Consider the following 14911-nt stretch of genomic DNA (forward strand, 5'->3'; position numbering starts at 1 on the left):
TATGAAAAGCTGGCTGTTTTCTGTGCACATTTGTTGACCAATATTGTAAACATTTAAACGCTGTTGTATTGATGTGAGAGTCTTATACAATAGTATTCTTGACTCAGAGAACCACCTGGCAACTTTCTTTATGATATAAAATTAGAAATTTCACCCTGTTGTATTTCTTTATGTACCATGCATACTGATAAACTGACAGATTTGTATTGTGAGGAACATATGTTCAGGAGAGATGGGGCAAAACACCACTATACTCACAAACACAATTTCCTGTGTTTGCACCCTGGATCTGAATCTGAATTATTCCATAAATGAACTTGGTGTCTCTAAAGAGAGAGAAAAGCCTTCTTCGGCTACAATAAACAGCCCAGCATGTGATGCATACATAGTTCCTAACTCTGCCAAGTCATAATGCCCATTACTGATTGCATGTGATGAAGCTCAAAATATAGCTAGTAACTTACATTGAAATCTAGATCAGTACAATTGGAAGTTAATTGGATTTTAGCCTATAGAGTATATCACACAGTATGTGCAGTTAAAAAAACATGGCAAAGAGAGGTATTAGAATTGCTTTAAAAATTTTAAATGGGTAGTATTAAATACCATAATCAGAATAATCCACAGCATAGTATCTCAGATTTCTATGTATGGTTTTGAAAGCTGGATAGTGAAGAAAACTGACAGGAATAAAATCAACTAATTTGAAATATGACACTGGAGGAGAGTTGTACAGATACCACAGACTGCTAAAACGAGAAATAAATGGGTCCCAGAGCAAATCATGCCTGAACATTCCCTAGAAGCCAAGATAACTTAACTAATCTGTCATGCTTTGGACATACCATGAGATGACATGACTTATTGGAAGAGACAATGAAACCAGGAAAACTGGGAGGCAGTGGGAAAAGAAGATCATATTACAGGTGAATTAATTCAATCAAGGAAACCATGGCCCTGAGTTTACAAGACCTGAGCAGGGCAATTGATGACTAGGGCTCTTGGAGGTCTCTCCTTAATAGGGTCATCATAAGTCAAAGTCAACTTGATGGCAAATAATAATATAACAAAGGAGAGGATGTCTCTGAAAGGCTTTTAAAAGGTCATCCCTGAAATTTTCCATTCTGAATTTGTTGCTATCAGCAAGCTCTGTGTATTTTCAGACTTATTATCACAACCTTTGAATGCAGATGAATTTTATATTCTTTTAATTTTACATTTTTTTCTAGATTTAAACATGAGTTGTTAGGTTTATTTTTACTAAAGAATGTGATCCAAGTATCACAACAAGAAAAAAGACACTTTTTCGATTTGCTTCTGTATGGAAGAAAAAGTGAGTGACATGCAGATTTTGCCATTAATTTTTATTTTTATTATAATTTTTGAGATCTGTAAAGAAGGAGTGGAAAGGGGAAGGAGAGTAGTGAGATGTTTGGTCCAAAATCTACCTCCCATGACAAGAAAGCTTGTCATCCAATGGAGCATTTCTGCTGGCAGAGGAGGAGATTTCTGCCAATCTGCCTTACCTTGCAGTCTCCAGCCTAGAAGGAGCCACAAAAATCTACCTCAAAACATGGGTATACACTCCAGAACAACATGAGACATGATGCTGTGAGATGCAGAAGAGAGAATAATTAAGGAAAATCTTCTTTCCACTGTTCAGAATATCCCAAGAGGAACCCTCCTGACATAAATCATGGAACCATAATTAATAAGGTTCCCAGGAGCATAGCAATGTGCCTTATCTTAGACTGGTCAGACTTTTTGCCCAGCAAACCTAATACCATCTACTGAATGGCATCAGCAGCCTAACTCTTAGGAAAAACCCATGGTTCTTTCCATTACTTGCTACTTGATCCTTCTTTTAAAGAATGGATTTGTCAGCGATTGAACCTGGAACATTTAGGTATTCCACTACAAAGCTGGAAAACCTCTCCATCAAAGTAGATCTCAGCAATATTTCAGGGTTTTTTGCATATTGTACTCCATTTGAAATGTTAAAATATACGAGGGCAATGGCTTCGTGTTGTACTTTAGACAAGGGTGTTTCTTTGCAGGTGCAGAATAAGGAGGTCATTGCCTTTCTCAAACAAAAGTCCTGCCCCCAATGAATTTTTCTTTAGTCCCCAAATTTCTAGCATTGCAAGAACTTAAAACTTGAGTGTTTAGAAATATAGTTTATGCATCCAAAGAAAGGGACAGGCAAATTTACTTGGGGAATGTGAACACAGTAAGTATAAGGGTTCTAAGTATGAATGATTTTCAGTATCGCACTCTCTGCAATGCTAGAGATTGGGAACTGAAGGAAAATGGCAATGGGGCAGAATTCTTATTGGGGGCCGTATCCTTATTTTGGCTGTGTTGTGGCTACAGCCCTTATTTTAGAGTAAATTCTGCTCACAACTATGATGCTTCTAGAATTTGTGGACTAATACAATTTTCCATCCATTTCTAGGTTTTGCATCTAAAAACATCCCTGACTCCCCATAATGTGAAACAGGTGTCTAGAAGTATAAAGTTATAAGCCATTTTATCCTCAGATAAGCCAGGCAAAAATAAATCAATTAAAAATTATAGTTTGTTAATTATAAAGTTGCAATTTATTTTTATTCATTTTATTTTATTTATATGCTGCCTTTCTCCCAGAGAGGAACCCAAGATGGATCACATTAGGAGTAAAGCAGGTTGCTAGCTAAAGCAGATTTAGATTAATACAGAAATCTTTGGACCTCCGAGGGGAAAAAATGTCTTGGGATGAGTTGGAGTAGAGAATCAGAGAGTGGCAAAAGGTTTGGGCACCATTTTCTTCCTTTGCTTTTGTCTTTTTTTCTCCAAGACCAAAATTGTTAGTCTCAGCTAGAACAGGTCCACCGGATCCATGGAATATGTATAAATGTTGACTTGAAAAAGTATCATTAAATCAGTGGGTCTGCTGTAACTGGGACCATATAGTTGGATATGAGCAGTAATCTTCTTCCCATAATTGTTTTCTTCTCAGGTGAAATAGCTGTTAAGCTGTTACATATAAAGTTTCATTTCCCCTGTTAGGTTACTCTTGTATGCCCCTGAAATAAATTATTAAATAAATTATTGATGCTTCTGTCTTAACATTCAAAATTGTGCTCCTTTGTAGCAAAGGCTGAGGAACTGGTATCTTCCAGGAGCCTGTGACACCATTCTCAAGGCTGAAAAATTCTGCTCACAACTGTGATGCTTCTAGAATTTGTGGACTAATATAGTTTTCCATCCATTTCTAGGTTTTGAATCTAAAAACATCCCTGACTCCCCATAATGGAAACAGGTGTCTAGAAGTATTATCTGTTTTTCTAGCCTTGATTGTTCTGTATCTGAAGCACCTATTCTTATTCAGAAGCATGTATTCCATAATTCTCTGACAAAGTTGGTGCAAACATTCAATTTTTCTTGATGTACAGATAGAAGCCAATAATTACTTTTTCTTATATCCTAAAAATATTAAAGCTGATAGATTACAATAGGCATATGAACTAGAAAAGTCATTAATGGCTGCAGTTGTTTCATTTCATTTTCATTTTCTTTGCAGTGTTCATTTTTGCCCAAATTCTCCATTCACATAGAGACAAAATATGAGGACAACAAAGGAAGCAATGATAATGTAAGTATTAATTCCTTTTCTAGATTAAATATAAAATGTGCTTTAAAATATTCCATTACAGTTCAGAGCGAGCATATTATTTTCCCATTAATTCTTACAGCCAGCTCCATATTTTATGTTTTATGTTATATAGGTATAGTATCTTTAACCTCACTTCTTTTTAGGCTGATGATAAAAAGATGAGTAGCCAGACCATACTCCATTTTTGGTTACAGTGCTCACCATCATTTTTATTTGGCTATTGATATCCATTATCCAAAGAAACACATATGTAATCTTGTGGTTTAATTTAACTATCTGACTTCAAGCTTGTAGAAATACCTGAGAAAGTGATAAGATTTAGAAAATAAATTTTAAAAACTCTTTAAGCAAAACAACAAGGATACATGTGGCACCCTAAAGACTAACAAATATATAGAATATGGTGCAGGTTGAATCTCCCTTATCACGGATTCCAAAATCCTCCAAAATCCAAAATTGTCTACATGGTTGGCTGAGGTAAGTGACACCTTTGCTTTCTGATGGTTCAGTGCACATAAACTTTATTTCATGCACAAACATATTTAAAATATTGTATATAAGGTGTATACTAAACGTAAATTGATTTCATGTTTAGATTTGGGTCCCATCTCCAAGATATCTCATTATGTATATGCAAATATTGCAAAATATAAAAAATCTGAAATCCAAAACACTTTTGGTCCCAAGCATTTCAAATAAGGGTGGCTCAACCTGTATATGTTTTCTTAGGTCAGAGTCCCCTTAGAATAGGTTGGGAGATGTGTGAACCACCAGGTATTGTGGGACTGCAGCTTAACAACATCTGGAGAGGCTTATGATCCCCATCCCTGACCTACCTAATTCACCTAGGAGGCAGGCAGATAGGCAGTCCTGAATACAGAAAGAAAAAAGGAAGTGGAAATACTAGTAGGTGTATTATATTGCTGTGCTGAGCAGAACTGAATAGAAGATAGTTTCATATGAATACAGGATCTAATCATAATGGAATTTGACCCACTTCAAGTAGCAACCACCATTTGTGGTGAACTGGCATTGCAAAAGTAAATTAATATAAATGGAAATAAAAAGATAGTAAAATTTTTGTTACTGCATTGATCTGAGATATATGTAAGCATTGCATTCTAATTTTATGGATTAAAGCCATAGCTTTATGCGAACTGCTTACACTTAGATAACTGACACCATGCCTTTAAAGGCCTGTAATCTAAGACTGGTGTAGGGGGGGAAATGTTTTATTTTTAGCTAATAGCCGGTTTGTCAGGCTTTAGTTGCTATGGTTCTTCTTTTTTAGCTCAAATTTTAACAGCTGTGAACCGTAGCTGCAGTTTACCTATGAACGCATGTTTCTTGATAACCTGATATTCCCCTGTTCACATCTGAGAAGTTGCAGAGGACACAAGAGGATACTGGAAATATGATAATGTACTAAATCTAAAAGACAAAACAAAACAGAAATGTAAATATAAATGTGAATAGTTGCCACTATATTTGCAAACTTCCTCAATTGATTTTCCAGTGAGATATGCATACTGTGGCATGAGAAACCACTGGGTAGCCTTGGTCACGGCACTCTCTCAGCCTCTGAGGAAGGTAATAGGAAACGTCCTCTGATAAACCTTTCTAAGAAAATAGTGTGACAGGTTGGCCTTAGGATCACCGTAAGTCATCGACTTGAAGGCACACAATGAACACGTGTATACTGCACTTTGATATACAGTATTGAACAGCATCAAAATAAAGTCCAAGATTGTTAGACTGCTACTGAATAGCCATTGTGAAGTAAAAAAATAGATGGAGTGGTGTCTAGAACATAAAGTAATATCTGCAAAGTGAAGTGACATGCTTGCCTAAATGAGCACTTAAAGAATCATGGCAAGTGCCACAAAAAGTTTGGGGTAACTCTCTGTTTTCTTTTCTGATTATCCCTCAATGGATCCTTATGATTTATTGTCCTGTTACAAGAAAGTTTTTAACAGATTCTGCTTCAGGACTTTATCACACGGGAGGAAATCAGTGGTTTAAAAGGCATTTTCCCAGGACATTTGTGCAATTGCGGGAAAGATTTTCTCACACGTCGCGATTAAAGAGGACTTATCCTGGGAAGAACCAGGAATCCTGCAGCAACAAATAATAATAATATTAATAATAATAATAATAATAATAATAATAATAATAATAATAATAATAATAATTTTTATCCTGCCTCTCCTTGTATTTGATCAAAGTGGGTAACAACAAACAAAAACAATAATGTCAAATATGACTATAAGTAGATAAAAGCATAACAGGACATATTAGATCCGAGTTCCCTAATCTCCCTCCCACCCTAAAATACCATTAAAAACAATTCCCAATAAAATGCTTAATAAAATAAATCGAGATCAAAGTCCGGTGGGTACAGCTAAACAAATGAAGAGTAAAAATTCTGAGGAGATCAGTTTGGAAAAGCCTGCTGGAAGAGATCCGTCTTTTGTCAAATGGATTTTTCCAGCTAGACAAAAGATGTGCTTTTAAATCATCTCCTTCAGGAAGAGAACTGAAGTGCTATGATGTCATGTGGTAAGGCACAGAGAAAGGCACTATTGTCCAGCTCGATTTCTGCTTACTATTTTCCTGTGATAAAACTTTTGGGTATGTTGAGATTTAGCAACAGACATGGTATCTATGCTTTGGTCTGTTGTAATGCCAACATTTATTTTGCTTTTTCACTGCCTAGGTGCCTAAGGATTTTTGTACCCCATCCCAACCCCATTCAGCATTGTTCATGTATTTTAAGATACTCAGGACAGTGTTTATGAAGATATCCAGATTTATTCCTGCAACAGTCCTGTAAGTTAGACTAGGCTGAGATACAGTGACTTGCCCAAGGCTGCTGTCCAGTGGATTCTATGGTTGAATGAGGATTGGAACTGAAATCACCACAATCTATGTCCACTACTCTGTCTCACTACTAACTTAGTACATAGGCTTTTTCATTTTACATAACCACGAACATGACATCTTGAATGGAATTACAAGTTTGAAGTATCTAATTCATCTAACTTAAACAGATCTTTTATAGCTTTCTATAAGGGATGCTAATTATGTATGATATGTTTGAGAGCCAGGTTTGAGCTTAGGACTTGGACTCTGGAGGTTGTGGTTCATTTCCCTGTTCAGCCATGGGAACACTCTGGGTGACCTTGAGTGAATCAAACACTCTCAACCCATGAAAAATCCATGATAGGGTCACTTTAGGATTGCTATAAATCAGAAACGACGTGAAGGTAAACAACAACAAAGGTATGCTGGTCTAAGGTAGTAAGCAATAAAATTAATAAAAATATAACCTGAGCTATCAGCTAATTTTAATCAGGACATCCTTTTTACACTTTCAGGCTGTTTTATTGCAGGATGTTATGGTTATATCAAATGGAAAGCAGATATTAATCTGGGCAAAATAGAACAGTAGTCTGACACTGTGAACCAGCTTTGTATCTTCTGTGGGTACCATGTGGATTTAGCTGTAGCAAAAATAACCACAGATTTAGAATCATAGAATTGTAGAGTTGGAAGAGACCACAAGGGCCATCCAGTCCAACCCCATTCTGCCATGCAGGAACTCTCAATTAAAGCATCCCTGAAAGATGGCCAACCAGCCTCTGTTTAAAGACTTCCAAAGAAGGAGACCACACCACACTCCAAGGGAGTGTGTTCTACTGTCAAACAGCCCTTACTCTCAGGACGTTCCTCCTAATGTTTAGGTGGAATCTCTTCCTGTTCCTTACATCCATTGTTCCAGGTCCTGTTCTCTGGAGCAGCAGAAAACAAGCTTACTCCTTCCTCATACTTGAGGCATCATAAAAAAATAACAAGTCAAGGAGGAGGAGGAGGACACTAGCATATTACAAGCTAATGTGTATTGTGTTGTAAGGTTTTGTAATAAACTAGGCTTTCATCTATCAAACCTTATGCCAGAATAAATGTTAGCCTATAAAACGTACACAAATCTTAAATAAATAAATATTAGATAATAATATAGTAAATTTCTGCATGAGTCAATGATGTCATAAAGGCCACCATATTTAGAGAGATTTGGCTTTGTCATCAGTAAAGCTGAATAATATTCTTAAAAGCCATCCTTTATAGAAGCAATTGGCAAAAGCTATTTCCATCTTAAAAGTGCAGATTATATGCTTCTACAGTCAGATGGAATTTAGATATATAAAGCTAAAAATGCTGATCCATTGAAAGCAACATATAAAACCTCTACAGATAATGGAAACAATATAAGTTAATGCACTTCTTGGCCTCATCATAGCAGAGATTTGTTTTTTAAATGAGTGTTTCAAAACTGACCATTTATCAAATGGAAACTGAGAGGCAATTTTCTAGTGTACGCATGCTTGATGGCGATGAATAACAACAATGGCATTTGACAAATTAATAGCCAAAGAATATGAAAGCCAGCTGGATAATAGCAGATGTCTTTTGTCATTATGTATGAAGCTTCATTCAGTAGGGGAGATCGTCTAAATGGAGGGAATCCTGTTTTACACAGAAATTTCAGTTCTGCAAAATGCTGTTATTATATAGATATGGTCTGTGTCTCAGTGGCTTATGTTCAAATGTATCATCACTGCGTTTTATAATTCTTAATGTGCCAGAACATAACAAAAATAAGTTTTAAAAAATCATTGTCATTTCAGATTACATTCGCAGTTCTGAGTGTAAATGTAGCCAAGCTAAGAAAGTAATTATCAAGAATAGCAAGAAAGTGATTTATAATACTTTGCAGGATTGGGAAAACATTTATGTGTAGTTCCAAGGAAAACAACTAATCATTCCAGAGTATCTTTCTAGAAGGTTGCTAACTGAACAAGCCAAGCCCTTGGCCTAAATCTAACAGCTAGTTCCAACTAAAGTAAAGGGATTTACATAAGTGTTGATTTAACATTCAGTAATTTATGCTCATTCAGAAAGGGAGGGAAATGGATCCATTTTTTTATTAACATTGTTTGCTGTTCACTGCTGGAGCAAACCGATGCAATGGAATTGTATTCTGCAATTCCAGAAACTGCTGGTGACAAATTCAGAGTCTTATTGCACTGGAAAAGAAAACTGACATGGACCCAGAGAGTAGTACCTGTTTCTGTGCCTTACTGTATGACATCATAACATTTCAGTCCTCTTCCCACAGGAGACAGTCATCAAATGAGTCTTTTGTTGACAAAAGACATACAGTTGTCCCTCCATATTCGCTAAGATTAGGGGAAAAAGACCCCCATGAATATGGAAAAAACACAATTAACAAAAACACTGTTTTTACCTGAGAGGACACCTCTCTAGGAATCTCTAGGTCCTCCAGTGCAACTCTGTGGTCAATGTCCAACATACACTGACCATAGAATGGCACTGGAGTAGCTACAAATGGTCTTTCAGTGCAACTTTTAGTTAAAGTTGACCACAGAGTTGCACTGGATGGCCTAGACAGTCCTAGAGAGAACATATTAATGAAATCAGTGAATAATCAAATCCGCAAATATCAAAGCCGCAAATATGGAGCGATGACTGTACTTTGATGACCTTCTCCCACAGGAAAAGAACTGAAGTGCTACCAACATCATGAAGAGAAAGGCGCTAGTCTCCATTTTGGCTTTCAGTGTGCTTACACAAATTATATGCTATATCCCAATGCTGTCTATTTACCAGCATAAACTAGGACTGATGGTGGAACTGATTTCCCAGTTGCCTAGGAATCCCACTCCCCGCACAGCATACCTGGAAGTGTGGTGGGTTTTGAATGGAAGGGAAGTGGCAGTGGCAGTGCATGAGCTGAAGTCCACATGCATGATGTCAATATGTAGCACAATGGTTAGTTCATTTCCATCTGGAGGCACTTAATTCTATATGAAACAATTTGGGATGACCGAATAAGCCAGATTCCTAATCTTTTTTTCCTCTTGAAGAAAAGTTTCATTTTCGTGAATCAGGATTTTTCTATAGCTAGTGGTTTGTTTGTTTTTTAATTACATTGAGTTGGCCAATTCGAAAATGCCAAAGAGCTGAGGCTTTGCAATAAAAATGCTGACACAAGGGTGTTGTTGTTAGAGGCTTCTGTATTAAATTGAATGCAGCATAATAGTTCTGGGTTAACGCCCATCCATAAAGATTAAAATCACACGTTGCAGCTCACTGGTCCCCAGCCATATATTTCCCTTGTTTTTGCCCTTTGCAAATAGACAAGAGGGTAAAAATTACATTGTTGTTGTTGTTGTCGTATGCTTTCAAGTTTTTTCTGATTTATGGTGACCCTAAGGTGGAAAATTGCTACGTGAGCTAAAATAAATACCATATATACAAGCCTGTTACTTATGACTGAATAGCATAAACTCCAGTAACCTTAGGTTTTAATTTTTTTCAAGTTGTGTAAACATGATTGTCTTTTTGCCTTTGTAATTCTCATCTGATACTAAGAACAGTTAGTTGTTCAGCAGCATGGTCCTTGTACTTTTCCAAGATTGCCTTCTGTCCAACAGACTCGGTGAAATTCTAGCAGAAAAGCAGATACACATTTAACACGTGATGGCCTTTCTTGTGTAGATCTACTTGTAAGAAACTGTATTCAGTAGGATTTCTGCCAAATAGGTATATTTAGAATTGCCAGAAAGAAGAAAAATAACACTTTAAAAACGTTTGTTTATTTCATTTCCACAAAAAAATATTAAATCTACAAAACAATAAAATGTTCACCCAGGCTTAGGATATGCATTAACAGAAAAGCACATATGAGGGATGCTTAACAGGCAATTCCATTAGGATAGTTATCTGGGTGGTGTTGTACAATTAGGATGAACGCAAAAGTTTACTGAGGGAGCCTTTCATAATGGGGTCAGGTTTAAGAAGAAAGCATCTCTCCATTAGTCAACAGTTTCTGACAGTGGTCTGAGCAAATGTGAGGTAACATAACATTTTAAAAAGCATTTCTTCTTCTAATATAGAGTGGTTATTGATTCTTATTAACCCTTTAAGCATTGTGTTACTCACTGGGGAGCTGCTTTGTAAAACTGGCTAAATAATTAATTTGTGATCTGTGATGTAATTTTGACAAAATGTTATTCACGTCCCAATATAAATAAGTAGTAAAGCCCACTTTGTCAGAAACAATATTTTCAAAATATACGCAGAACAGTTAATTGTAGCATTTTCTCACCATTTGGAATGATATTGTATTTATAGGATAATTGAATTCTTAACCCAAGGACAGATGCAGTAACCTGTGGTGGTGACACCTATGATCTCAGTGTCTCTATTTATCCTATCTGGCTTCAGTTGCCTCTTTCAAATGCTATGAACTTTTTTTTTCTAGAGACATAACATGAAAGCAGGTGAATGCGTATCAGTATATCTGATGGGCCACTTAAGCATAATGCATACCACTACCCTTTCCCCATACCAGCTCCAGCAAAGAGGAATTTGGAAGCTGTCCTATTTTAGATTAAATTTAGTGTGCCTTGTCATCCAAACACAGACAAATTGTATTTAATCTCAGCTATGATTAGTTGAAGCAAGACAGGTTTATCCCATAATTTATGATACTCAATTGTTTCACCTACCCATGGTTAAGACTTAGGGGGTGGAGGACACAGTAAACAGTGTTTAAAAACTGGTTAGAACTATGCATGCTTCTGAATCCTCAGAATCAACTGGAAAAGGGGAGGAGAGTGCAGGAACCAAATGCTTGCCAAGAGTCATTCTTGGATTGCATTCAAATTAATCCATGTACACAAGTGTTTCCTATGTGTAATTTGGATTTTCCTATGCAGTTATGTTTTAAACAATGGTTACCTTTACCTTAATTGGGAGACGTGAAGAAAAGATGTAGTATAATGATCCAGTTTATATGTCTTAGAATCAGTCAAGTCATATATGTTTTAGAATCATAGAGTTGGAAGAGACCTCAAGGGCCATCCAGTCCAATCTGCTACCATTAAGGATATACTAATGTATCCATTAATTTATGAACTGTTTCACAAAGTAGTACCTTCCACAATGCTTCTGTGTAGTCCAGCTTTCTCAATGTGGTATCCTCCCAATGTTTTGGACTATAACTTGCATCTGTCTCATCCATCAATGCCAGTGGTCCTCAATGCTGGGAGCTGTAGTCTAACATTTGAATTGAAATTTCTGGAGGAGAACACTGGTATAGTCTTGTACTAATTACAGAGATAATAGGAGGGGAGTTAGTGTAAAAATAGATATAAAAACAGTTGGGGGAAAACATGCAGTTGGAATGATTTTAGACAGGCAATTGGGGAAACAGAGGGAAGTTATACTTATGGTATGAATAGGAGACAGGTCACAGGAATGAAAATGTATAATAATATAAGCATGCAGAAACCCTTGCAGAAGTACTTTCAAGACATGAGCTTCTCAACCCCTTGCCAGGAGAGGTATGATAAAGCAGTAGGAGTATAAAGATAATTTCATTGCTGAACTGAGGCAACCTCATAAATGAATCATGGCTGATCATCAGTTACTGATTCCTACAGAGGAACTGCTACTGATAAGCAAGGACAAAAGTGTGCATTTGGGTTGTTGTTGTTTTTATGGGAGGTGGAAATTCTGGCAAGACATATGTGCCCTGTAAAATCTCCTTTAAAAACCCAGTGAAAGGATGTCCAAGCTTCTGTTCACAAATGTAGAGTGCTATTTTTATTTTATTTTTTAAATCAGTGCAATGTCATTTTGAACAAGCAATCCAGGATTTTACAACTGAAAGAGAGAGAGAGTCCTGCAATATGTTTTCTTTAAGTATCGTACACATTGATTGGTACAGTACTTTCAATCCATCTGTCAAGCTAATATGGTACAAAGTGTTAAGGACCACTCAATTTGTTTTGTTAGCAGACCTGTTCCAAAAACTATTATTTCATTTCAGAAGTAAATCTGTCATGTTTGCTATTCCTTGCTAGAGGCCTTTGCAATTGATCTTGAACTGTTGCTGGTCTTCCTTATAAAAGATGGGACTGGTCCACTCCAAGAAGCAAAAGGAAAAAATATTAAGTGCACAGCTGCCCTCTCCCTGCCCGCCTGCCATCCACTTTTCCAAAGAAGTACATCCCAACTTTATCTGACTTCAAGAGAGTTAAGGTGCTCAGGAGTTTCAAAAGAGACTTGTACGCTGAGGTAGCACCCCCCCCCTTTTTTTTTTTCTTTCTTTCTCATATATGAGAGAAGCATGTTCATCCTGGGACTGCTCAAATGAAGGAAAGACAACCTACAAATCTCTATTATAGACCAAAAAAAGAGTCTCCCTGAAGTCCTTAATAGAAATGTCAAGAGTAACTCCTTAATTCTAGTAAATTAAATATTATTTCAGAAAGCCAGTATGGTGTAGTAATTTGAGAGCAGAAAAAGGACTCTGGGAGACTAGGGCTTAAATCCTTGTTTTGCCATGGAAGCCCACTATGTGATGTCACTTGTCACACACTCTCAACCTAAAAGGAAGGCAATGACAAACTCCCTCTGAGCAAATCTTGCCAAGAAATACCCATTATAGGTTATTATATGACTTGAAGGCATGAAGCAACAACACCAATAATGTTATATCCTCATTACACTATAAATACATCTTTAAGCACGCGTGTGGCATCATTGTGTGATGAGTATCACCAAAACTCCTTTTTTCCAGGTGTAATCGAGTAGCCAGGATGGTATAATGGTTTGAGCATTGTACTAGGAGTCTGGAGACCAGGGTTTGATTCCCAGCTGGGCCTTGAAGCCCATTGGATGACTCTGAGCAAGTCACATGCTCTCAGCTTCAGGGAAAAGCAATGGCAATCCTCCTCTGAACAAATCTTGTCAAGTAAACCCCATGGGGTTGCCGTGAGTTGGAAATGACTTGAAGGCACACAATAACAATCGTGGTTTAAAAGCCATGTGCAGTATTTTCCTAAGGCAGCAGGTGCTATTGTTAGGTTTGATTTAGATAAACTTTGAAATTTTGATTAATTTAAAAAATTACTCACACAAAAGTTAAGAGACAAATAACAATTCAGTTAAAAATACACAAAGTTAAAACAATATAAAGCACAATTAAAACATAGTAAGAAATGCTTGATTCAATTTCTGATATGTTTTGGAGGGGGCTCATTCCTGTTCCAGACAGGGCCAAAGGGAGTTTTTTTTTTCCAAAAATATTTATATACTGCCTTTTGAAATGAAGGATCCCTAAAATGGATCATAGAAATGGATTATGCCACTTCATGACAGAATGTTTCATAACCGGCTGTTAAGTGAATTAGGATTAGCCTCATTTGCAGCAATATTTCATCCAAGGCCACAAAGTGTCTTAAACTGATGGCACTGTCAAATAGAATTCCAAGTATTTATTGACTAAAACAGAGTTTTTAGTTTATTAATATTCATGCACAGTATGAGCAAACTAATTTTCTTAAGTGCTAGTCTGTATGTGGCAAAAATGTTTCTGTCCATACACAAGAAGAAGGTGTCAGCAGGCTTGGAGATGCCCCAGTGATTGCATGTGTGCAAGAAAGCTTTGAGGGGAAGCAGAATCTACACTGGAATAAATCCCAAACAGACCAGTGTGGACTGAGGATGCTCAGTAGCTAAAGAATATCATCCTTCTCTCTGCCTGTTAAAGAAAATAAGAACCTTATGAAGAGAGGGAATATCTGGCTCCTGTCCTTAAAAAAGCATTCCATGGTGCAACATTTTGTTACAAAACTCATTTTTATATACCAATGGTGGGAGACCTCTTTCAGCCCAAGGACCAAATTCAGTTTCAGAAATGTTCCTGGGAGCCACATTCCAGTGGTGCATGGCACCAAAGGTAAAAGGTTGAGATGAAGACTACCAGCATGTTTTAACTTAAAAGGTCTTGATGCCAAGAACTAACCTTCTGGGAAGTATTTATTTGTGGGAAACGTGAAGTTTCCCAAATTCTAATATAAGTTTTATTTCTTTTTTATTTATTATAAGATGCCAGTAATAGGGTTTCTTGAAGGAGATTAGCCACTGCTTTTATCTAAGGCTGAGAGAGGGTGACTTACCCAAGGTTACCCAATGGGTTTCCATAGCTGAGTAATTATTTAAACCCTGGTTTCTCAGGACCTTATAATAAGAGGGAAGTGCCCAAATCCCATGGATAAATGGGGTTTAAATCAGGGAATATCTCACAAAAGGGATTATTTTAAGACAGTGTTGGGCTAATTGAGCATTAACGCAACATTAACCCATCCAAAAAGTCACAAA

General features: G+C 36.8%; 1 protein-coding gene across 3 annotated transcripts in view; it reads left to right on the top strand.

Moving 5' to 3' along the window:
* Window positions 1-14911, top strand: part of PITPNC1 (phosphatidylinositol transfer protein cytoplasmic 1) — a 177431-nt gene that overhangs the window by 115953 nt on the left and 46567 nt on the right. For all 3 annotated transcript variants that reach the window (XM_042454823.1, XM_042454825.1, XM_042454826.1), the window contains exon 5: window positions 3563-3634. In XM_042454823.1, coding sequence (XP_042310757.1) covers window positions 3563-3634 — 72 coding nt within the window. The remainder of the gene's footprint in view (window positions 1-3562; window positions 3635-14911) is intronic.

The sequence above is a fragment of the Sceloporus undulatus genome, chromosome 2 (assembly GCF_019175285.1).
Source record: "Sceloporus undulatus isolate JIND9_A2432 ecotype Alabama chromosome 2, SceUnd_v1.1, whole genome shotgun sequence".
Lineage (NCBI taxonomy): Eukaryota > Metazoa > Chordata > Lepidosauria > Squamata > Phrynosomatidae > Sceloporus > Sceloporus undulatus.